The sequence below is a fragment of the Doryrhamphus excisus genome, chromosome 2 (assembly GCF_030265055.1).
Source record: "Doryrhamphus excisus isolate RoL2022-K1 chromosome 2, RoL_Dexc_1.0, whole genome shotgun sequence".
NCBI lineage: Eukaryota > Metazoa > Chordata > Actinopteri > Syngnathiformes > Syngnathidae > Doryrhamphus > Doryrhamphus excisus.
Genome location: NC_080467.1, coordinates 5,362,122 through 5,385,943, shown reverse-complemented (window position 1 = coordinate 5,385,943; position 23,822 = coordinate 5,362,122). Strand labels below are relative to the sequence as shown.

At 42.4% G+C, this 23,822-nt stretch overlaps 3 protein-coding genes across 6 annotated transcripts; 2 read left to right on the top strand and 1 right to left on the bottom strand.

Moving 5' to 3' along the window:
- Positions 1 to 8: 8 nt before the first annotated feature.
- LOC131111926 (tripartite motif-containing protein 16-like) lies at positions 9 to 6,196 on the bottom strand. The gene is made up of 7 exons (XM_058064137.1): positions 5,655 to 6,196; positions 4,491 to 4,586; positions 4,169 to 4,402; positions 2,320 to 2,479; positions 2,118 to 2,228; positions 843 to 979; positions 9 to 767 (listed from the first exon to the last, which is right to left on the bottom strand). The coding sequence occupies exons 1-7, from the start codon at positions 6,051 to 6,053 to the stop codon at positions 384 to 386; spliced, it is 1,521 nt and encodes a 506-aa protein (XP_057920120.1). The 5' UTR covers positions 6,054 to 6,196; the 3' UTR covers positions 9 to 383.
- Positions 6,197 to 7,849: 1,653 nt separating this feature from the next.
- Positions 7,850 to 12,564, top strand: LOC131119941 (zinc finger protein 501-like). Of its 3 annotated transcripts, none has more exons than XM_058064833.1 (3): positions 7,850 to 8,018; positions 10,138 to 10,224; positions 10,521 to 12,564. In XM_058064833.1, exon 3 carries the CDS (start codon positions 10,643 to 10,645, stop codon positions 12,128 to 12,130), a length of 1,488 nt encoding a protein of 495 aa, XP_057920816.1. In that variant the 5' UTR covers positions 7,850 to 8,018; positions 10,138 to 10,224; positions 10,521 to 10,642; the 3' UTR covers positions 12,131 to 12,564. The 3 variants fall into 3 exon arrangements, with proteins under 3 accessions (XP_057920816.1, XP_057920817.1, XP_057920818.1); XM_058064834.1 differs by lacking the exon at positions 7,850 to 8,018 and adding an exon at positions 8,945 to 9,190; XM_058064835.1 differs by lacking the exon at positions 7,850 to 8,018 and adding an exon at positions 9,734 to 9,752.
- A 1,548-nt stretch (positions 12,565 to 14,112) lies between these two features.
- On the top strand, positions 14,113 to 23,776 carry si:ch211-198a12.6 (uncharacterized protein LOC563253 homolog). Of its 2 annotated transcripts, none has more exons than XM_058064097.1 (3): positions 14,113 to 14,296; positions 18,676 to 18,765; positions 20,125 to 23,776. In XM_058064097.1, the coding sequence occupies exon 3, from the start codon at positions 20,246 to 20,248 to the stop codon at positions 21,881 to 21,883; it is 1,638 nt and encodes a 545-aa protein (XP_057920080.1). In that variant the 5' UTR covers positions 14,113 to 14,296; positions 18,676 to 18,765; positions 20,125 to 20,245; the 3' UTR covers positions 21,884 to 23,776. The 2 variants fall into 2 exon arrangements, with proteins under 2 accessions (XP_057920080.1, XP_057920081.1); XM_058064098.1 differs by lacking the exon at positions 14,113 to 14,296 and adding an exon at positions 14,853 to 15,361.
- The last annotated feature ends 46 nt before the right edge of the window (positions 23,777 to 23,822 follow it).

The following is a 23,822-nucleotide window of genomic DNA, read 5'->3' as shown; positions in this document are numbered from 1 at the left end:
CTATGGAGTGGGTTTACGAGCCTTTATTAATGCAGATACAGTCATTTACATTCAGTACAGGAAAACATTGCTGGGATTCTATTAGGACTAGAATACAAAGAAAGGTCACATTTAACTTCACTGGGAATAAATATTTGACTTCTTGCTGACTTTGCACTGACAAAGAATGCAATGCTCTAATAATTTAATCAGCATGTACATATGTTCTAACTGTGAGAGGCGGGTCCCAAACTAAATTAAACTAAAATCATACAAATGTATAAATTGCTAAGTATTTGTATGATTAAAATGAATCTGCCTTCCACTTTCTGTAAGTGTGCCAGATTATTTCCCCCGCTGTATATCCTGCTACTGCACTTGTCTAAAACGATAATTGAATTCCGCTATAGTCTAATGCTGCTACCGTACCCCCACACACTGAATGCAGGGTACACAGGCTCAGTAAAGCTAGTGTGAACCTTGTAGAGAAGCTGCATGGCATCTGACACGCTGTAAAAGGCCAGCACACCCGCGGCGTGATCCAGGTAGACGCCGATACGCGTTGACCTCGGGACGGGGATGTCCACGCTCTTATTGTTGTGCACAAAAGAGAATTTAGACTCGGAGCAGTACAGGCTCCAAGATTTGTCGTTCCAGCCCAGGCTGCACACGTTGTTGTTTCCTTTACGGAATATTCCCTTGTATGTGACGGCCACGTCGATCTCCGTACCCTTCCAGTTCACCTCCCAGTAGCATCGGGTTCCTGCCAGGCCCTCTTTACACACCACCTTAAAACCGAGACATAGAAGGTTGAGTATACAGAAGAAATGTACATACTAAATCAGGTCAAACGGCGAGCTAACCTGCTGCCAGTGGTCGAATCGTTCCGGGTGGTCGGGATAATTTTTCCGCTCATTCTTCATTGTAACTGTCCGGTTCCCCTCAGAGAGATGAAGGTTCGGGTGGACGGTGTTGACATCCAGAACGGGCTGACAAGAGTCTGTGCAAGACAAGACGTGAAGACGTGAATATCTTGTTGACATGTATGAAATATGGGGTAATAACTATAAAAGCAATCTTCAAAATTAAAAAATGTAAAAAAAAAAACTAAACTAAATACAATTTAATAAAAATTAATAAAATAAATTAATAAATAAAATAAATTTGCTAAATACAAGGATGAAGAGTCTTGAACCAGTCATGATGTGCTATATATATCACTATATTGACACTTACTATGGTACCCATTATGTCATTGGATGCTCATATCACCTCGTACTTTGGTACGTGACAAAAAATAAAAAAAAATAAAAAAACTAAATAAAAATTTATAAAAATTAATAAAATAAATTAATAAATAAAATAAATTTGCTAAATACAAGGATGAAGAGTCTTGAACCAGTCATGATGTGCTATATATATCACTATATTGACACTTACTATGGTACCCATTATGTCATTGGATGGTCATATCACCTCGTACTTTGGTACATGACAAAAAATAAAAAAAATAAAAAAAATAAATAAAAATTAAGAAAATAAATTAATAAATAAAATAAATTTGCTAAATACAAGAATGAAGAGTCTTGAACCAGTCATGATGTGCTATATATATCACTATATTGACACTTACTATGGTACCCATTATGTCAATGGATGGTCATAACACCTCGTACTTCGGTATGGGACAAAAAAATAAAAATAATACAAAAAAAACAAAAAAACCCTTAAATTGTATTACAGAAAGCAGGAGGTGAACAAATGTAACAGTTACTGATTGTAAAAGTACCAGATGGAGGGGTAGGATTTAATAAGCTTTGCTTCTTCCTACTCCTTTTGGACATGTGGAACTGTGAACTGATTATGTGATGCATTCAATTGTAATCTGATGCATGTTCAAATGAAATAAAACCATTACCATTACCATTACTTTTTTTTTACTCGAAAGCCCCCTGAAAAAACCTCCAAGAAGCACCAACAAAGCTCCATTCCATAACGTGACCTGCATACTAACAAAGCTACAGCAACATTGCTGTTATCGTTATTCACATTATTACGCCAAAGAACTACATTACTGGTGTAGCGACACCTTGCTTTTTCCGATGGGACAAATTCCTTACATAACCTTCTCAACTTACATTTAAAAAAATCCTCCCTGGTCTTTGGTTCTTCTGCAACTCTCGACTCAAGCAAAAATGATTCTCTCTTCATTTTTTTGTCGCTTTCCTCCGTGATGTAGACTTCCTTCACTGTTAAGGAAGAAAGAGGCGGAATTGTGTGACAAGACAGACAGGATAGCCGGGATGACGCTTCACTGAAGACAGGACAAAATATGCTAACCTGCTGTAGAGATTTTAGTCGTCTCTTTCTTGCTGACTTCCTCCATTTGTACTTTCATGGCAGCGATGGCTCGCTTGGTGGCATCGAAGGAGTAGTTGGGAGTGATGCTGATGTTGTTGAGGTCCTCGTATCCTGAAGGGCCTGACAGAGACTGCCAGCTCTGATAAGAAAGAAAGTGGCATGTAGATGTATTTCGGTCTTTCAAATAGTAAATAGGTTACGTCTATATTTGGGCTTAGTTATTACCCTATCAAATCCAGGAGATGGTGCCGTGTTTATATGCGTATTATATCATATTATATGCATATTTACATTGTATACTGTACAGTAATCCCTCGTCCATTGTGGTGAATTGGTTCCATACCCAACTGTGATAAGTGAATTCCTTCAAAGTAAAACTCCTGATCAATACCAATGATCCTAGTGGCCAGCCAATCACAGGGCACATATATACAAACAACCATTCACACTCACATTCATACCTATGGACAATTTGGAGTGGCCAATTAACCTAGCATGTTTTTGGAATGTGGGAGGAATCCTGAGTACCCGGAGAAAACCCACGCATGCACGGGGAGAACACGCAAACTCCACACGAGGGTGGGATTGAACTCGGGTCTCCTAGCTGTGAGATCTGCGCAGTAACCACTCGGCCGCCGTGCAGCCGGAGATTGGAATGCTAAAATATATAATGTTGTTATATTATAATATATATGCTGTGTCATGGTTGCATGCAGCCAGTTTATTAGTAAAAAAATGTATATTTATGCAATAATATTTAATATAAAAATATTATATTATAATATAATTATTATAATATAATATTATAATAATTAGACTATAAAATAACACTTAATAATTATAATTATATATATTATAATGCAATATAATATAAAAAATATTTAATATATTTAAAAATATTTAAGCATATTTAAAAATATTTAAGCATATTTAAAAATATTTAAGCATATTTAGAAATCTACCACCTATTGTGGCCTAAAGTATCAATTTTCAAGCATAAATATGGTGAAAGGAAGTCAAATAAGACACATTCACATTCACATTGATGACACAGTACTACAGTACTACAGTACTACAGTACTGTACAGAAACTGGAACTCAAGGAACAAGGACGTATATAGTATATAAGTATATCATTATCATCATACCATCATAACATTATATTAGTATTATGTCTGTTATTGGTCTATATGTTTGTTGGATTAACACAGGGCTGCACGGTGATCGAGTGGTTAGCGCAGGCCTCACAGCTAGGAGACCCCAGTTCAATTCCACCCTCGGCATGTTCTCCCCGTGCATGTGGGTTTTCTCCGGGTACTCCGGTTTCCTCCCACATTCCAAAAACATGCTAGGTTAATTAGCGACTCCAAATTGTCCATAGGTATGAATGTGAGTGTGAATGGTTGTTTGTCTATATGTGCCCTGTGATTGGCTGGCGACCAGTCCAGGGTGTACCCCGCCTCTCGCCCGAAGACAGCTGGGATAGGCTCCAGCACCCCACGCGACCCTTGTGAGGTAGAAAATGAATGAATGAATGTCTGTTATTGTGTCTCCTACATTGGGTAATAGGAGTGTAAAGGTGAGCATAGGGGTGTTATTTCATGTCCAGAGGGCTCTAATAATGTTGAAGAAAAATGCATTTTGAAGCTGGTAAACAAGTTTTCTACGGTCTAAGTATGAAATTATACCATATATAAACAAGGAATCCTTCTTCATGGAAACATACTTATCATGGTCGGCCGGGTCAGATAAAAAGTTGTTCATAATATTAATGCAAAATGTCATTTTTAAAAATCAAGCCCTACAAAGTCTGCCGAGCAACAGTCACCTGCAGAAAGTGAATGTGGTCGTCGGTGTGCGAGAGCTTGTCCAGGTCGGTGTGTCGCTTCCTGAGCAGAGTGATCTCTTCCTCCAAGCGGTCCAGAAGAATTTCCCCACGGTTGACGGTGGTCTTTTCGTGCTGGCGGACCATCTCTTTGACTTCGTTGTACTTCCTCTCGATGGACAGGAGGAGTTCAGTGAAGATGCGTTCGTTCTCCTCCAGGACTGACTCGGACGAGTGCTGAATGAGAAGGGGCGTGGTTGTTAGATTGGACTAATAATGCTCATTTATTTTCATGGGTTTGACTTCTGAATTCAACAAACGTTACTTTAACAGATTCCACAGCTTGTCGGAGGTCCTGCCACTTTTTGACCCTCTCATCAATTCTCTGCTGGGATTTGTGCAACGTGTTGCCAAGTTGTTTCTGCAAAGAGAAAATAACGTGAACGTCACCGTTGAATCCGTTTTTGATAATATAATATAATATAAAAGGGTGGCACGGTGGTCTAGTGGTTAGCGCGCAGACCTCACAGCTAGGAGACCAGGGTTCGATTCCACCCTCGGCCATCTCTGTGTGAAGTTTGCATGTTCTCCTTGTGCATGCGTGGGTTTTCTCCGGGTACTCCGGTTTCCTCCCACATTCCAAAAACATGCTAGGTTAATTGGTCACTCCAAATTGTCCATAGGTATGAATGTGAGTGTGATTGGTTGTTTGTTTATATGTGCCCTGTGATTGGCTGGTCACCAGTCACATGGTGTTGTGATATACTGTAACTGATGGATAGGTATTTCAGAAGTGAAATGAGGTTTGTTGGATTAACACAGGGCTGCACGGTGATCGAGTGGTTAGCGCAGGCCTCACAGCTAGGAGACCCCAGTTCAATTCCACCCTCGGCATGTTCTCCCCGTGCATGTGGGTTTTCTCCGGGTACTCCGGTTTCCTCCCACATTCCAAAAACATGCTAGGTTAATTAGCGACTCCAAATTGTCCATAGGTATGAATGTGAGTGTGAATGGTTGTTTGTCTATATGTGCCCTGTGATTGGCTGGCCACCAGTCCAGGGTGTACCCCGCCTCTCGCCCGAAGACAGCTGGGATAGGCTCCAGCACCCCCCGCGACCCTCGTGAGGATAAGTGGTAGAAAATGAATGAATGAATTATTAGAGCCCTCTAGACATGAAATAACACCCCTATGCTCACCTTTACACTCCTATTACCCAATTTAGGAGACACAATAACAGACATAGTACTAATATCATATTATTGATATATAAAAGCGGTAGAAAATGAATGAATGAATATAGTATAAAAATATTCAATATAATATATTTAAAAATATTTAAGTATATTTAGTAATCTACCACCTATTGTGGCCTAAAGTATCAATTTTCAAGCATAAATATGGTGAAAGGACGTGTCAAATAAGACACATTCACATTGATGACACAGTACTGCAGTACTACAGTATTACAGTACTTGGCGAGCCACTCACTTGCTTCTCAGTCCTCTCCGTTCCGGCCGGGACAATGTCGTGATGTTTGTGCTCGTCCATCATGCACAGAACACACACCGACGTCTGGTCGGTGCGACAAAAGGCCTCCAGGAGTTTGTCGTGCTGAGCGCAGATCTTCTCCCTCATCTGGCCCGTGGCTTTGACCAGTTTGTGCTTCATCAGGGCAGGGTATTCGTAATGAGACTGGAGGTGCGTCTCGCAGTAAGACGCCAAGCAGACCAAGCACGACTTCTCTGCCTTCTGTTTCCTTGTGGTGCAGAAGTCGCACATAACCTCGCCGTGTCTGGCCTGGTTCCTGCTCTGGGGGCGACTTGTGGAGCGACGGGATCTGTCCAAGGTGTCGTATCGGTCTAAATCCAGAGTGCTGACGTGGGACATTTTGCTTTGGAAGTTTGTAGAAAAACCCCGCTGAAGTGAAAAAGGAGTCAAGGAATCCAACTGAGGTGTTGAACTACGCAGTCACACTCGGAAATGACCACGTTCTTGATCTGAGCAGCGTCAGTGAAACTGTGACAGAATGTTAGATATGTCGTCTGTTCACGCGGTAAAACCAGTCTTCCCAGTTTGGGAGTGGGTGGCGCCGCCCGAAACTAAGATAAATATGCTCCTTCATGTGAGGTAATCCCTGCAGCAATTTTAACCACGAGGAAATATATCAACGACCAGCCTGTTTGGAGGAAACGTATCAATATATTGAGGCTAGCAAAATTTGCAAGTTCCTTTTTTTTTATTGTGTGGTCAATAAATTAATCTTCAAACAGTTAAAATAATGCATAAGGCTAAAAATAACCAATTACCTAAAAATGTCATCCAATACTTCTCTACAAGAGAGGAAAAATATGATCTTGAACCAGTCATGATGTGCTATATATATCACTATATTGACACTTACTATGGTACCCATTATGTCATTGGATGGTCATATCACCTCATACTTCGGTACATGACAAAAAATAAAAAAATAAAAAAAATGAAAAAAACTAAATAAAAATTTATAAAAATTAAGAAAATAAATTAATAAATAAAATAAATTTGCTAAATACAAGGATGAAGAGTCTTGAACCAGTCATGATGTGCTATATATATCACTATATTGACACTTACTATGGTACCCATTATGTCATTGTATGGTCATATCACCTCATACTTCGGTACATGACAAAAAATAAAAAAATAAAAAATAAAAAAAATGAAAAAACTAAATGAGAATTTATAAAAATTACGAAAATAAATTAATAAATAAAATAAATTTGCTAAATACAAGGATGAAGAGTCTTGAACCAGTCATGATGTGCTATATATATCACTATATTGACAGTTACTATGGTACCCATTATGTCATTGGATGGTCATATCACCTCATACTTCGGTATGTGACAAAAAATAAAAAAATTTAAAAACTAAATAAAAATTTATAAAAATTAAGAAAATAAATTAATAAATAAAATAAATTTGCTAAATACAAGGATGAAGAGTCTTGAACCAGTCATGATGTGCTATATATATCACTATATTGACACTTACTATGGTACACATTATGTCGTTGTATGCTCATATCACCTCGTACTTCGGTATGTGACAAATAATTTAAAAAAATAATAAAAATTAAAAAATTAACAAAGTTTTAAAAGATTAACTATATAAGAAAGCAGGAGGTGAACAAATGTAACAGTTACTGATTGTAAAAGTAGGATTCAATAAGCTTTGCTTCTTCCTACTCCTTTTGGACATGTGGAACAGTGAACTGATTATGTGATGCATTGCAACTGTGATGCAACTGTACAAAAATGTCTATATTTTTCAAAGTTCATACTATGATGACCGGGGCTGTCTAGTATGTACAGTATGTACATGTCATAGTCACCACCAATTTTACATCATTGTGTTGTTATGAATGTACATTGTACGTATTGTATTGTACTGATAGGAGCCGCACTTTGCCACTCTTTAATATTATCATTTCAACAGTTCACAAGCAACATTTTGTTTACATTCCCCCCCACCGATATGTCACTTATGATATCACGATAAAAGATTACTGTACACATCGACTTAAAAGCCCCAGATGCACGCCTTTGTGCTGCCCTTTAAAACTTCCATACGCGGCTCCCATGCGGCAGAGGGCGGTAGCGGTATTGGTCTCATGTGGAAACCACAATACTTTGCTTTCGATCAAGTGCCTTGGCGGTCTACGGTTGGCGCCAAATGAGCAGTGGCGCCATCCACAAACATATCAACTCACCGTAGTGCGAGAACACAGTAGCTTTCCCTTCATATGAAAGTGGACTTTTTGATAAACCACCGTACATTTTATCTGCGGCCATCTCTCGCTAGAAGATAAAGGTGGGTGCATGATGTGTGTGTAGTCACGGTAAACGGACTATCTTAGCAAGGCGACGCATCCTGGAGGCGAACGGATCTCCGATGTTGATATTAGTCCAAAGATGCGTGTCGGTTTTAACAGTTTTAAGCAAGCTCGACTCACTACTGTATGTCGCTTTGTAATGTAAAGCTTTTAAACCCAATACTGCCTGACTGATGTGTGTGTTGTAGTCACAAGATGAATCACGAGTGATGTGCGATACCACTGATTTCGGCGATACCAATACTCGGTGGTAAACTTAGAAAAGTAGTACATTTTAAATCACGACGCAGATCGTAGCAATAAAGCTATAATACATTAAAACTGAAGTGTGTGTGTATAGAAGCGGTAGCGTGATTTGCCTTACAGTTTAAATAGAAGGGGAAAGTAGCTCAAATCAATAGTATCATTTATCAGGTTAATTGCCACTGTTTCTGTTAATTTTATATTTCACATCAAATAACGTAAATATTACGGTGTCTTAATTTTTATTAGGTATGTGTTATCGATATTTTAGCATCTATTCCCACATTTCCAACTGGGATACCAGGGTTGTGATACTGCAGTTACCCCGGCAGCATGGCTATGTAGCCGGCATGCTAATATTCAGTCACACCAGCGATGTTATAGGTATACCATGTCTATTTTAAACCTGTGTGGTTACGATAACACGGCGCAATCTTATTAAAACAGTAGAACTTGTGCGAATTGTTGTAAAGTCGGAATACACTCAATTATCGGGCTTTCCTCCGGAGTCATTGCCCTCCTTCCTGTCCGTCTTCAGCTAGCCAAATGAAATTACAGCCTGCTAACGTGTCTATGATTAGCATTCACTATAGTTACCAGTGCGTCGTTTAGCGCCATTCAATCTGAATAAAGTCGTATTTGTCACATGGAATGACTTGTTGGCTTATGTTAGACGTGGTTTCGTGGTTTAGTGCGAGCCAATGCGGTTGGGAGGGCGGTAGCTATGTTTGGCTTACGTTAGCTAGCGGCAGCCATCTTACGCGAGCATTGTAGCCCTGGGCTAGCTTGAGTGTTGGTGTAGCACAACAAAATGGCCTGTTAATACGCGCACAAGGAGAAATGTCCGTGTCGACGCACTGCATCTCGATAATCACCGAAATACACAATAAAGGGTCGTTTTCGTAGTGTGAGTATAGCTCTGACTACACATACCGACTTGGATGTATTTTGCTACGAAGCTAGTTAGCTCGCTAAATGGCGAACACAGAGGCTAACACAATCCGGTTGTGGCGTTAACCCGTCTCCATTGACCATAGCCCGCTAACTAGCAGCTATGGGGGCTCTGGGGAGGCTAGCGAGGACACATAAGGTGTTTTCTAACTAAATATCGATCTAAGTGTTTATAGTATGTGTACGACGTCGGGTGTTAAAAAAAGACCTGCTTAGACAGGAGCAGTTGTGGGACTTTAGGCCTTTGATTTATGGATTTAAGTACACTCCAAAGCCCATTTGTTATTCCAGCTACATCGATGCTATTTAGCTCATTTTGAGTGCTAACATAGCTTGCTAATTGGCACATAGCTTGAAATGGCTTTGGTCAACCTACTTGTATGAGGTGTTTTGACCATTTTTTTTTTATACAAAGTTAAAATTAGGTTGACAGCACATCTACCTTTTGTGACATCATTTTTTCCCCTTTTATCTTGGTTGTCCCACTTGTATTTGTATTTATCAAGTTGGAGTCACAGGTGAGCTGGAGCTTATCCAGAGGTGGGGTACATCCTAGACTGGTTGCCATCATTTATATACCGGACACATGCACCGCAATGGATTAACCTAACACGCCTACTACATTTACAGTTTGTGCTTTCATATTTTCATTCATTCCGCATTTTTTTTCCAAGTAAAGATGTGTGCTATAGAATCCCTTCCAAATTGCTCATCATGTAAGAGAGGCATTTTAATGGGACATTTATGGAATAAACTGATTTCGGTGAAACTAGCTGCATCGGTCAGTGGTAGTCAAGTAACAGTTTAAATGTGCGTGCTAGCTTTTGGGCTTACAGTTATGTGATTGTCAATTCAATTACTTTTTTAAATGACATCCACATTTTAATTTATGTTTGTGCACAGATTTCTGGCATTCTTCTGGGTGTCACAGCCGCAGATCTGCCACCGCTCTTCTTTTACAAGCAAGCCATCAATTGAAGAAATTTCCAGGCAAGTATGCGTACTGTGAGTAGAATGACTACTGTTCATGTAAATAGAAGCAGCACACTTTGTCTATTAGACGTAAATAACCAATGTTATGGGTAATGTTTTGTTGATTACCCAAGTGGGAGCAAAAGACTGCCTGCTTTTAAAATTATTAAACTTATCAAGAAGACCGATCAATATCTAAACTAATTTCATCATTAGGGATGTCGCAATTATTTTTGGCTTCCGAACCAATCAGATTTTTTTTTGAAGTCTTGCTAATCGAGCAATGTCCTTGACCTTTGTCACCTCCATTGCAGGTCTGCTGACTGACAAAAGCACCAGCGCTGCGCCCACCCAAAGCGACACCTATACCCCGTTTCTTAGTTGAGTAATACATACCGGCAGGAAAACGGAGGTCGTGGGGCTGGAGTGTGTTCTTATGGCGGAGTCAGAGACTGAATGTGACACACCCGGCCTTGACACGCTGGGGTCGGAGTGTGTCATAGCCCACAACCACGTCGACCTTTACTACGGAGCCGAGACGGAAATCATGACAGACGAAAAGCGCGGCCTGGAGTTGGAGATTCACGTCGACGGCATCGTAGAGACGGACCATGATTACATCAAGGTGGAACACGACGAGATCCACTGTTTTGCAAGAGCCGAGCTCAAGACGAGCGGCGAGCCGCTACTGGGAGAAGTGCTTCTCAAGACGGAAAACGAGCATGTGGTGAAAATGGAGTCTGATCACGGGGGGGAGTTGACGGTGGAGTCTGAGAACGGCGTCATCATTCACGAGGCCCACGGCCTGCAGTGCAACGAGTGCGGGGAAATCTTTGGCAGCATAGCTGACCTCCACCAACACTTTGAGATCCACAAGGACCTCAACCCGTACATCTGCGTCCACTGTGGCGAGAGCTTTGCGGTGGAGGCCAGTCTCAAGCAGCACATGAAGATCCACATGAAAGAAAAGCCCTACGTCCCGCCAGGCGTGGAGATGATGAGCAAAGACGTCATTGACGCCTTCAGCCTCAAGTCCCATCAGATGATCCACCTGCCGGACAAGCCTCACAGGTGCTCGGAGTGCGGCAAGAGTTTTGCAGCTGCAATCACCCTAAGAGAACACATGAAGATGCATTCAGAGGACAAGCCCTACAAGTGCACCCAGTGTAGGAAGAGCTTTGTCCGCAGAAGGCACCTGAAGAAGCACCAAGAGGTCCACGCCCGTGAGAAGCCATACACCTGCGGCCAGTGCGGCAAGGGCTTTGCCACCACTTCCAACCTGAAGCAGCACCAGAAGACCCACGCCGTCGTCGTGCTCGCCGACAAGCCCCACCGCTGCACGCAGTGCGGGAAGTGTTTTGCGGCCGCCGCCACCTTGCGGGAGCACCAGAAGATGCACATGGGCGAGAAGCCGTACAAGTGCAACATGTGCAGGAAGAGCTTTGCCCGCAAGCGCCACCTGAAGAAGCACCAACAGGTCCACGCCGGAGGGAAGCCCTACACGTGCAGACATTGCAACAAGGGCTTCAACCACTCCTCATCCCTCTCACGCCATCACAAGACACACAAGCAGGGTGCCGTCTTCTCCCCCCCGCAGCCCGGGAAGCCCATGACATTCGCCTCGCCACCAAAGCAGAGGGTGCATCTGCAGGGAGAAAAGCCCTACATGTGCCATCACTGTGACAAGGGCTTCAATCATTCCTCCTCCCTGTCCCGCCACCAAAGAGTCCACTCCCAAGGAAAGGGTTACACCTGCGGCCATTGCGGTAAAACCTTTAATCGTTCGTCGTCCCTCGCCCGGCACCAGAGACTCCACTTGGAGAACCAGCAACTGCAGCAGCCGCAGATGCCACCCACTCAAGTGGAGCAGTATAGCGCTATCCCCACACCCAAGGGATTTGTGCAAGCTGTTGTATCTGTGTAAATGCCGGCATGGGACATTTTTGCTTTGGAATTTGTGGAGACGGCCTGTCAAAGTGGAAAAATAAACATTGTTGAAGTACACACCCAAACACTCAGGAACTGGAACTGGAACTGATGCCGTATGTGACAGACTGTTAGCTATGTCCGTTGACACAGTAAATCCAGCATTCCCAGTCGGGACACCATTATCACCCTTATCGATCTGTCACTTGGGAGAAAAACATTTTCTGAAGTCTGATATATTTAGAGGCAGCCTTGGCTGGACCTTGAAGAATTGGAAATATTGGAGGCTTTAAGTGTCTTTATCCATCCATTCAGACTATTGCTTATCATAATAAAATGATTGGAGAGAAATATGAAATTAGAGTACATGTGATTTTTTTTTTTTTCTGTGGAGGGGCGGTGTCAGTATTCCAATAAAATGAGTTGAGCGAGCTCATTTTGTCTGGGTGTCTGGACATACACTGTATGGACTGCTTGGAGTGAAGAACAGGAGTTATGGTTAATGTCTTCATGAATTTTGAGGTATGCACTATGTAGGTGGTCGAATCAACCACAATTTGATTAACATTTGTACCCGAAGCCCTTGGAGCTGAGTTACATCATACCACTTCCTGTCCCGCCACAAGGAACAGACTGACAGTAGGAGTAGGCAGCAATAATAGACTCTGTCAGATTGGACGGGAGCAGCTACTGTACTCCAGTGAGATTAATCTCAGAGGGAAGAAGATGAAACATTCTAAAATGTAGGCTAGTCCAAGCATTTGCGGTCATTAATGATAGTGCTGAGGCGGGCGGAGCTCTTCAACCAGGAGTTTAACAAAGCACAGACGAAGGATAAAGACCATCTGCAATTTCTCCTCCAATGAAGGCAGTTGTGGCCATTATGAAAGATAACATGGATAATAACCATCACTGACTCTTGACATTGCAATAAAATACATCAATGTTTTATGTTATCATTTGTGATGTAATCTCTACAGATGATCTAATCTTACAAATGCACTTGCAGCCTTCAATGCATAATGAGGGCTAATAGTAAAAGTTAACATTTTGGAAAGTTGTAAAGAAACAGTAAAGGAAAAAAGTTAAAGTTCAAACAGTAAAGAAAAAAGTTTAAAGGGGACCAATGATGCTTTTTTTTAAAAAAAAAAAGTCGAAATCCCCTTTTATTATCAACTCTTATATCGGTTGTCAACCATAAACAGTTAGTGGCACAAACCGGAGCTTTTTCTATCTTTCTATGCACTAATGCGACCAACCACAGCAGGCAGCCGTGGGTGGAATACACGTAACATACAAAACGTAACATACATGTACTGGAAGCAGTATAACCAGGCTACACACTACTAAGTGAATATAATTTATTTAAAAAATAATTGGCCACTCCAAATTGTCCATAGGTATAAATGTGAGTGTGAATGGTTGTTTGTCTATATGTGCCCTGTGATTGGCTGGCCACCAGTCCAGGGTGTACCCTGCCTCTAGACCAAAGACAGGTGGGATAGGCTCCAGCACCCCTGCGACCCTTGGGAGGATAAGCGTTAGAAAATGCATGAATGAATAAACTAAGCAGGAAATATATATTTTTAGAGAAATATATATATATTTATTACATATATATTTTATATATATATATTTTATTTTTGCACTACAAAATCTATTTGCTACATCCGGTCGGACTGTCCCGCCAACAAAATGTTCCTTTCTATTTCAGGGAGTTGCCCATAACCGGAAGTGAAGATATTGACATTAACATACATGCAATGTAGACTACTAGCAAGCAACGTTTTGTTTTACCTTTCCCCCTCTGACAGTTCGCTAATGATGTGACGATAAAGGCTTGCTTTTGACATCAACTTTAAAGACTCCGAGGCACGTCTATAGAGCAACTTTTTTTTTTTACCGTATCGTGCACGGCTCCCATGCGGCAGGGGGCGGTAGTGACATTCGTCACGCCTGGAAACGACAACACTTTGCCTTTGCTAAAGTGCGTCGGCGGTCCAACGTTGGCGCCAGTGGCGCCAGCAACACATACACTTACTAACTGTAGAGAGAGGGGGGAGACAAAAGACACACAACAGCTTTCCTTCACATGAACCTGGACTCTGTAATACGATAACCTTCATTTTTATCTCCAGCCATCTCACATTGGAAGAAGATAAAGGTGGGTGCATGACGTGTGTGCTATCACGTTAACGATAAACTGACATTTTTACACTCCGCTACCGCTTTAAACGCTGTGCAGCGACGCATCCTGGAGGCAAGAGGACCTCCTGCTTGGTATCGGTGCAAATACGACTTTCGATGCTTTTTAACAGATTTAAAGCAGCAATATAAAAAAAATACCAGCTTAGACTCTGTATGTTACATTGTTATGAAAGGCGTTTCAACCTTATATTGCCAGACTGGTCTGTCAACAGTACATATAATTCGCCATCTATGTTGGCTGTGGTCGCAAAATACATCCTTAATGTGGTTGGTGAAATAATGTAACTTTTCCCAAACTTGGGATACTAGTGACAGTCTTGTTGTGTTGGATGGTGGTATTAGCTGCACGGTTAGCTTGGCATCATTGCTATGTAGCAGATATGCTAACAATCGCTAACACAAGCAAGGCCGCCATTGAACAAGGTGCTGCCGCAGTAGATGAGTCCACTGAAGGCAGCCAAGGGGTACATGCTATGCGTACCATCGTGTATATTTTAGGCATATTTGTGTCTATGATAACATGGTGTGTGTTTATTAAATAGCAGAACATATGTGGATTGGTTTAAAACTAAAAGAACCCTTTCCCGGGCTTCCCCCTGCATTCATCGCCCTCGCTTGTTAGTCATCTTTGTCCATTTTCAAGCTAGCCAACTCCGCATTACAACTAGCCTTGCTAACATGACTACATTAGCTGTCACTGTTTATCTGTAAGTCGCACAAAGCGTTTTTTAATGTCAATGCATTCGTGTTTGTCACATCTAAGCGACCTGTTGCCATGTTTTTGGATATGGCTTTGTGGTTTAGTGCGATCCAATGCGGTTGGGAGGGCGGAAGCTATGTTGGCTTACGTTAGCTAGCGGCAGCCATCTTACGCGAGCATTGTAGTCCTTGGGCTAGCTGGGGAGTGCTGGTGTGGCACAACAAGATGGCCTGTTAATACGCGTACAAGGAAGAATTTCCGTGCCGACGCTCTGTGCCCCAAATTGCACCGAAATACTCGTTAAAGGGACGTTTTCGCCATGTAAGTATAGCGCCAACTCCCATTTGTCGACTTGGTTGTTTTTTTTGCTACAAAGCTAGTTAGCTCGCTAAATGGCGTACACATTAGCGGCTAACAATGCGGTTGCGGCGTTAACCCGTCTCCGTCGACCGTAGCCAGCTAACTAGCGGCTATGGGGGCTATTTGAAGCCGTTTTGGGGAGGCTAGCGAGCACATAGCTCGGTGTTTAGTTATAAAACACCACATTCTAAAGGTATATAATTAATGTCTGTACGACTTTGGGTTGTGAACAAAGAAGCGCGCAGACGGGAGCAGTTGAGGGTCTTTGGGCCTTTGGTTTGCGGGTCGAACTACACTCAAGAGCCAGATTGCAATTTTGGCTACTTTGATGCTGTTTAGCTCGCTTTGAGCGCTAACATAGCCTGCTAATTGGCACCTAGCCTAGATATTGGCTTTGCTCAACTTGGTCCCGGGAGATGTTTTGTCTACTTTTATATGGAAAGTTAAAATCTTGGAGCTGGACATTTGTAAAACATAACTGAATCTGCCTTTTGTGTTGTTAATTTGCACTTACTTTGGTCTTGTTCGTGTCCATTTGTATGTTTTCATGTTGTCCCCTACATTAGAGCCACAGGTGATCAGGAGCCTGTTTCCAGGTGACTTTGGCCAAGTGGTGGGGTAGATCATAGACTTACTGCCAGTCAATCAGTACATACAGTATATACAAACGCATTGGCACAGAATAACCTAACATGCATGCTTTTGGGATGTATGAGGAAGCTGGAATACTTTTAGAGCTTTCATATTCTCATATGAAAATAAGGATATGGTCCTTGAAGTAAAGGCGTGTCCCGTAGAGTTCCTCCCAAATTGCTGGCCACTTAAGGTGTAGAGAGAAGGCATTTTAATGGGGTATTTCCTCTTGGATGATCGTTGGCACAGTGGACTAGACCAGGGGTTGACAAATTGCGCCTGATCTCTAAGCTTTTTTTGTTTTTTGAGTTTTTTTTTTACACAGAAGTGTAGGAAATGTGCATTTTTGAAAAGAGTTTCACTGACTCACCTCAGGCCTGTGAGTTCATCTACACTGAATTCTGCCTGCTGGTAGGGTGGGGAAGGAAAGAGGGCGGGAACACTGTTCAGTGAGGCCCTGGGATCTCCAGGAAACTGGAAACATTTGTAGGATTTTTTTAGGCAGGTTGAAAAAAACGTTGCATCCACACTGTGTCAGATTAGTAAATAGTTGTGATGGATCACTGGGTGGTGATGATGTAATTCACATGGCACACCCATGTGTGGTGGTGGACAGATGGAACCATGTGATACACTAAACTATAGAACAAAACAGTAAAAGTGTATCATCATCTTTTACTTCCTTTACATCCTTTAGAATTACTTCTGCTGGTCGGTTTGGAGTATAAGATGTCGATGGCTTTGTAAGTGCAGCGTTTTGCTTGTCTACACAGAAACAGGACAGTTTTTTCAGATTTTCCCACTTTGTAGATCGGTTTAAAATATAGCATTTCAGGGCACCCAGAACACTGTTTACATGTGGCCGGACAGGCTGAAATGAGGGATGTTCCGATCAGTGTTTTATGCTGCCGATACCAATCCCGATAATCCATGAGTGAAATCTACTGATGCCAATAGCGATCACGTATATGCAGTGTAAATGTTTAAATGTACTTCTGGCTATATTAGGGCTCACCAAGGTTTCTTCTTGTGAGAGCTACCTGCACAAAATGAAAATGGCCAAGAGCTACTCATTTATGTAATATTTATTTTAATAGCTTAGTTCAAGCCAAACAAAGTCAATATGCTGTTTTTACCAAAAAATGTACAAAATGCTTATATCCACAACTCACTTTTTCTATTTCACAATGCATTAACTTCTAGTCTACTCACATTATTAACTTAAAACCTGAATGAAAAGCAGGTTTATCCACATCTGCTCAGCCCCTAAAGCCGCAACCGCTGCCTTCAATATAATAGAGAGGAGATACAATATCAGTGTGCACAATGCTCACTTGTCACGTGCTACACATCACACAGAGTCTGACACATAAAACACAGCCCCACACAATCCGTACTGGGGTGGTACTCGTCCCCAAATTCTGCCCACACTTGCAACTACAGCGGGTTGGGACCTAGCCGCTGCCTGACGGAGGATCACATCGTGAGCCTCAAACTCGCCACACCCCGCCAAGTCTTCAGCCCCCACCAATCTTTAAGCTTTTAAAGCGCCACCCTGGTGAGACATTTTTGAGGTACGCTTTGCAGGATGCAAAACTTCTAGGAGCTGATGGACGGAGGGAATCTGTTTTTAAGCAAGTATCGGTAGATATTGATCCTTTTTCACTGATATCAGCCGGTACACATCGGTGGCCGATCAATCCGAGCATCCCTAAAAAGATGTTATACTCTCTTCTTTCATCAGAAAAAGTTAGTTTCTAGATATTGATGACAAAATAACTTTACTCACAGACCTGGAGCATAACACAAAATAACTATCTATTTTGCAATTTCCCTCTCTCAGTTTTACCAACTTCTGTCTTCATATCCAAGGTGTTACTGCCAATCGGACTAAAATTTAAATGTTGTCCCCTACTGGGACCGAAATTTGCTTACAAGTCTGAAATTAACACATAAGGTGCTTAAGACTTTCATATGTAGATCCAACAAAAAAAAGAAGTCAACATTATTTTTGTAAGACGGCAGTCAGTGAGTTAACCTATTAATCACTTGATTATGTTTTTGATTAATTGGATTTATTTCCAATTATTTAATGGATTTGAAATGACAAGTGCACAAACACCAGCTTGCTGCTTGAATATTCTGTGAAAATAATGTTAAATAATAAAAAAATCTAAATGTTTGTCAAATAGCTTCAGTAAAACAATAAATGTACAGAAAAATACAATCATGATCATGTTTTTTGTCGATTAACCCGAAGCTTGTTTCAGTTAGCTAAACAAGGCTCCATGAAGAGACGTACTGTGAGTTTTGGGGTTTTTTTTGCATCCCACTATGTGGATTCTTGGTGCCTCTTTTTAGGTCTTTAAGGACTGTGGATGATGTGCTCAATTTTAAAAGTGCAGTTTTTTGTTGGCTAGTCCTTGAAACCCAGAGACTGTGCACCTCCAAAACACAATGCAATTAGGTATGACTGTTGTAACTCATCGATGACATCCCGTCGCAAATAATTCAAAAACATTACTGTGATATGTGATAGTTCAACTAAAACTAAGATGGCTGCCAAAAAACAATGAAGTTATAGGATTGTCCATCTTGAAATGTGTTCTTTTATGACTGACATTTAATCTTTATTTTCACAGAGATTGCAGAGCGTTCCTCTGGTTGTCACAGCCACAGATCAGCCACCATTCTTCACTCACTAGCAAGCCATCAATTCAAGACACTTTCAGGCAAGTATGTGCACTGTGAGTGGAATGACAACTCTAGATGGAAAAAAACACTAGTCTCAGAAGCGCACTACTTGTAGATATGCCCCGTTGGTCTGTGTCCCAAGAAAGGTGCAGCGATGACACTTATTTTTAAACCCCTTATAACAGTACATGAAGTAATTGACTTCATGGGTGTTGATTTGTCGCTGCATAGCATGCCTTGTGGGCATTTGGTAAGTAAAATTTGTTGTCTCTCTGTAAATTCTGTCTCTCATGCAGGTTAAAAACAGAATGATTTGATACAATGTACAAACAATACGATTCAACGGTTACATTTGTCGATGTAGACATTAATCTTACATTATAAAATGAAGTAGCATTCGTAGTGTTTTCAAATGTGTAAAGGATATCATATCCTAAGCGTGCTGTGAGCTAGGGCTCCCCAACCACTTTCAGGCGGAATGATTTAAAAAATAAAATAAATAAAAAACTTAATAAAAATGTATGTAACTGGTTATCAATTTTGGAAACACGGACCATTATTTTATTCAAAAATGAATATACAGTTAGAAATCTCACACTTTTTGCATGTTTAACACAAGTGATAACTTGTCCCACTTGAAACAGTTCTTGAACGCACCATCTTACTTTGTCCGATGCTACACAGATTACTATACAGTATTTTTAACTCATTTGCTCCCGAATGTTGATACTATGTGGTAATGCATAGATTCGATTTCATGACCTTATTGAGTGCTAATGTGCATATTTGTTCTGTACACAACCTCTCTAGAAAAACAAAGTCCATGTTCTGACTGGTGGATGGTGGCTCTGTATTCAGTGCTTTTAATTTGATGTTGTTCCTGTTGTAGCTTTACACAATACATAATAAATACAATCAATTAGATTGCTATAATGTGCGCAGGTTTTCCTGATGCGCTGAAAATCTTTCCCGGTGGCTAGCTAGCGTGCTGGTAATGCTACGCTTCTAATACTATTCACATCCGTTTTTGTCTTCAGTCATGCTAAGCTAACCCTTTCCCCGGCATGTCTCTCTACAATACATTCATCTAAGGATTTATGGCTGATTCTTATCTCCTCCTGATCTAGGAGGCTGATGTCAATGCAGCTGCGTCTCTCACATGTCAAACCAGATATCTGGTGGCATCTGTTAATGGTTCACAACCCTAATAGAAGAATGTGTTTAAATGTTACTTACTGTAATTAATCTTGATACATTTAAGTCTCTGCGCTAGTTCTTGTAGATATCAGCTAGCAAGTGACATTTGAATTAGAATGTAGTTGAGTAGCTGCTAACCCCATACAAATAAAAGGTCTGTGAAGTAGCAATGTCCTTGACCTTTGACACCTCTGTTACAGGTCTGCTGACTGACAAAAGCACCAGCGCTGCGCCCACCCAAAGCGGCACCTATACCCCGATTCTTAGTTGAGTAATACATCCGGCAAGAAAACGGAGGTCGTGGGGCTGGAGTGTGTTCTTATGGCGGAGTCAGAGACTGAATGTGACACACCCGGCCTTGACACGCTGGGGTCGGAGTGTGTCATAGCCCACAGCCATGTCGACCTTCACTATGGAGCCGAGACGGAAATCATGACGGAAGAAAAGCGCGGCCTGGAGTTGGAGATTCACGGGGGCCTTGGCGCTGTCGCGTGCGTGGACGGCATCGTAGAGACGGACCATGATTACATCAAGGTGGAACACGACGAGATCCACTGTTTTGCCGGAGCCGAGATCAAGACGAGTGGCGAGCCGCTACTGGGAGAAGTGCTTCTCAAGACGGAGAACGAGCACGTGGTGAAAGTGGAGTCTGATCACGGGGGGGAGTTGACGGTGGAGTCTGAGAACGGCGTCATCATTCACGAGGCCCACGGCCTGCAGTGCAACGAGTGCGGGGAAATCTTTGGCAGCATAGCTGACCTCCACCAACACTTTGAGATCCACAAGGACCTCAACCCGTACATCTGCGTCCACTGTGGCGAGAGCTTTGCGGTGGAGGCCAGTCTCAAGCAGCACATGAAGATCCACATGAAAGAAAAGCCCTACGTCCCGCCAGGCGTGGAGATGATGAGCAAAGACGTCATTGACGCCTTCAGCCTCAAGTCCCATCAGATGATCCACCTGCCGGACAAGCCTCACAGGTGCTCGGAGTGCGGCAAGAGTTTTGCAGCTGCAATCACCCTAAGAGAACACATGAAGATGCATTCAGAGGACAAGCCCTACAAGTGCACCCAGTGTAGGAAGAGCTTTGTCCGCAGAAGGCACCTGAAGAAGCACCAAGAGGTCCACGCCCGTGAGAAGCCATACACCTGCGGCCAGTGCGGCAAGGGCTTTGCCACCACTTCCAACTTGAAGCAGCACCAGAAGACCCACGCCGTCGTCGTGCTCGCCGACAAGCCCCACCGCTGCACGCAGTGCGGGAAGTGTTTTGCGGCCGCCGCCACCTTGCGGGAGCACCAGAGGATCCACTCGGGTGAGAAGCCGTACAAGTGCAACATGTGCAGGAAGAGCTTTGTCCGCAAGCGCCACCTGAAGAAGCACCAACAGGTCCACGCCGGAGGGAAGCCCTACACGTGCAGACATTGCAACAAGGGCTTCAACCACTCCTCATCCCTCTCACGCCATCACAAGACGCACCTGCAGGGTCCCGTCTTCTCCCCCCCGCAGCCCGGGAAGCCCATGACATTCGCCTCGCCACCAAAGCAGAGGGTGCATCTGCAGGGAGAAAAGCCCTACATGTGCCATCACTGTGACAAGGGCTTCAATCATTCCTCCTCCCTGTCCCGCCACCAAAGAGTCCACTCCGACGGCGACGGCTACACTTGTGGCCATTGTGGTAAAACCTTCAACCACTCCTCGTCCCTCGCCCGGCATCAGAGAGTCCACTTGGAGAACAAGCAGCAGGCCCCGCAGCCCCAGCAACTGCAGCAGCCACAGTCGCCACCCCCGCAAGTGGAGCAGTACAGCGCCATCCCCACCCCCAAGGTGTTCCCCAACAACTCCTTCCCCAAACAGCACCTCCTCTCTGATGAGAAGCCGTACAGATGCACCCAATGTGGGAAAGGCTTCAACCATTCATCCTCCCTCTCCAGACACCACAGGATCCACCTACGCCAGTGAGCGACTGTCCTTACGCCACAGCGCTCGCTTCGCGGCCCTCTCACTCAATACTGACAATTATTTCCCCCCCAGTCACAAGAAAACAATGGCCGTCACCTTCCTGTGGACGTGCATGGTCATGTCAGCTGCAGTTGACAAATGAGCGTAGGGATCACCGTGGACCTAGAACCTGGGCGGGGGGGGGGTGTCATTCTTGTCTTGTTTGAGGTCATGCTACACTCGATGCGGGAACTCCATTATGAACACTTTTTAAAAAAGAACAGTGTGACTTATCTTCATGAGGAAAAAAAAACCTTATTAGATCTTTGGGACACGAATCAAGGCTGTCAACACGATGGAAACTGTCATCACCCTACTAACCTGTGTGAAGCAAATCCACTGTAAATAACGTCTTCATTTCTTTTATATACGTATAGGTGACTAGTGTGCTGCTCCTAAATGATGACATTTTTCATAGCAACACCCACTTTGGTCTTTTTTTTTTCTTAATTTTTATTTTATTTAAGACTTTTTAAGTGTCTGAGATGAATTTGTTGCAGCAGCCGTTGGATTTGCCATCTTGTATATTCCTGAGGTTATTTTTCCTGTACGTCTGCAATGGGCGAGCACTGCTGTATGGACTGTACAGAGCAATACTGCCTTTACGCTGACATGCAGTTCAGCCACAGGCAATTCCTGACAGAAAATTGAAAGAAAAGGAAAACAACCTGGTTAGCATTGTTAGACCCTTGTCTTTTTCTGTTTTCCCTCTGCATCTTTCTTTGGAATCGAACTAACAAAGCTGTTTATAGACTACACATAGCATCAATTCTCACTATCACAATTTGATCTCAAGGCTTGTGCGTACTAAAATAAAAAAAAAAAAGTAAGATATGATGACTTTTTCAAGACTGGATTGTGCTCTCCTGGTCTGTGTATAATCTCTTTTACAAATGGATGTATTTTTTTAGATATGGATGGGTTATATGAAAGGGAGCAGAGAAGTAAAACTTTATGGGAGTGGACATGGCAAGCAATATTTTTCCCCCATTTTGTTGTTTTTTGCTTCAATCTGTAGCATAGTTTTCTTCCTTGTGTTAGATAGGTGCCTTATTGCATGCTATGTAGAAATGTATGCTCAGCTGTTTGAAGAAAAAAAAGGTTTCAGCATTTTTAAAAAAACATTTTTACATTTAGTTCTTCATACCAAGCATTTTAGTTTGTCGCCGACATCTTTTGCTTTTTTTTGTTTTTGTTTTTTTTGAGTTTGTGTATACTACCATGTGTGTACAATGTACATTGTCTTTATTTTTCCTCCCTGTGTTCTTTGTAAATGGCCTAATGTTGAGAGAACAAATGTAAACGCTCCATGTCGCGGTGACGTGCGGTCGGGGGAGGCAGGTGAGGTGAGGCTCTGGATTATGATGAGAAATTAAAAAAGGAATCACATACTTGTCCATCCAACTGTATTATAAATGTAGAAATTGCTGAATTTGCACATTTCCTGATCAAATATAGACAGAAAGCAAAGATGAGGCTGCTGTGAGCGTATCTAATTGGATATAATGTTAAAATAAGACCAATATCATAGTCTCTTCATCCTGGGGGGTGTGCCTGAGATGCCAGGTTTTTTGCCAGCTGGAGAGCAGCAAGTCCAAATCCATTTAAAGTGTTTTTACGCAATCAATAAATTACATTGCCAAGCTCGACAGAAGGTGCTCAAAAACAAAGCATCAGAACTTTTCCAGTAGAATTATAGAGTATTACATATACCAGACCACCAATGTCAACAAGTCAGTGCCTCACCAGCCATTAACCTCAGCATGTCACTGCCATGCAGGCAAAACTATGTGTAACATCTGGCCCTGTCTGAGTGGTGCGGAAGTGGATGAATAAAGGTTGTGGACTCTCGAATTTACCTTGCACTCCCTCGTTCTGCCACAAGGCGTCGCTCTTTACC

Excerpts from the sequence above, each read along its gene's own strand:
- LOC131119941 (XM_058064833.1), top strand. The coding sequence starts at position 10,643 with ATGGCGGAGTCAGAGACTGAATGTGACACACCCGGCCTTGACACGCTG.
- LOC131111926 (XM_058064137.1), bottom strand. The coding sequence starts at position 6,053 with ATGTCCCACGTCAGCACTCTGGATTTAGACCGATACGACACCTTGGAC. Across the intron at positions 4,587-5,654 it reads CGGAGAGGACTGAGAAGCAA|AAACAACTTGGCAACACGTT; the intron begins GTGAGTGGCTCG and ends TTCTCTTTGCAG. Across the intron at positions 4,403-4,490 it reads AAGCTGTGGAATCTGTTAAA|CACTCGTCCGAGTCAGTCCT; the intron begins GTAACGTTTGTT and ends CTTCTCATTCAG.
- si:ch211-198a12.6 (XM_058064097.1), top strand. The coding sequence starts at position 20,246 with ATGGCGGAGTCAGAGACTGAATGTGACACACCCGGCCTTGACACGCTG.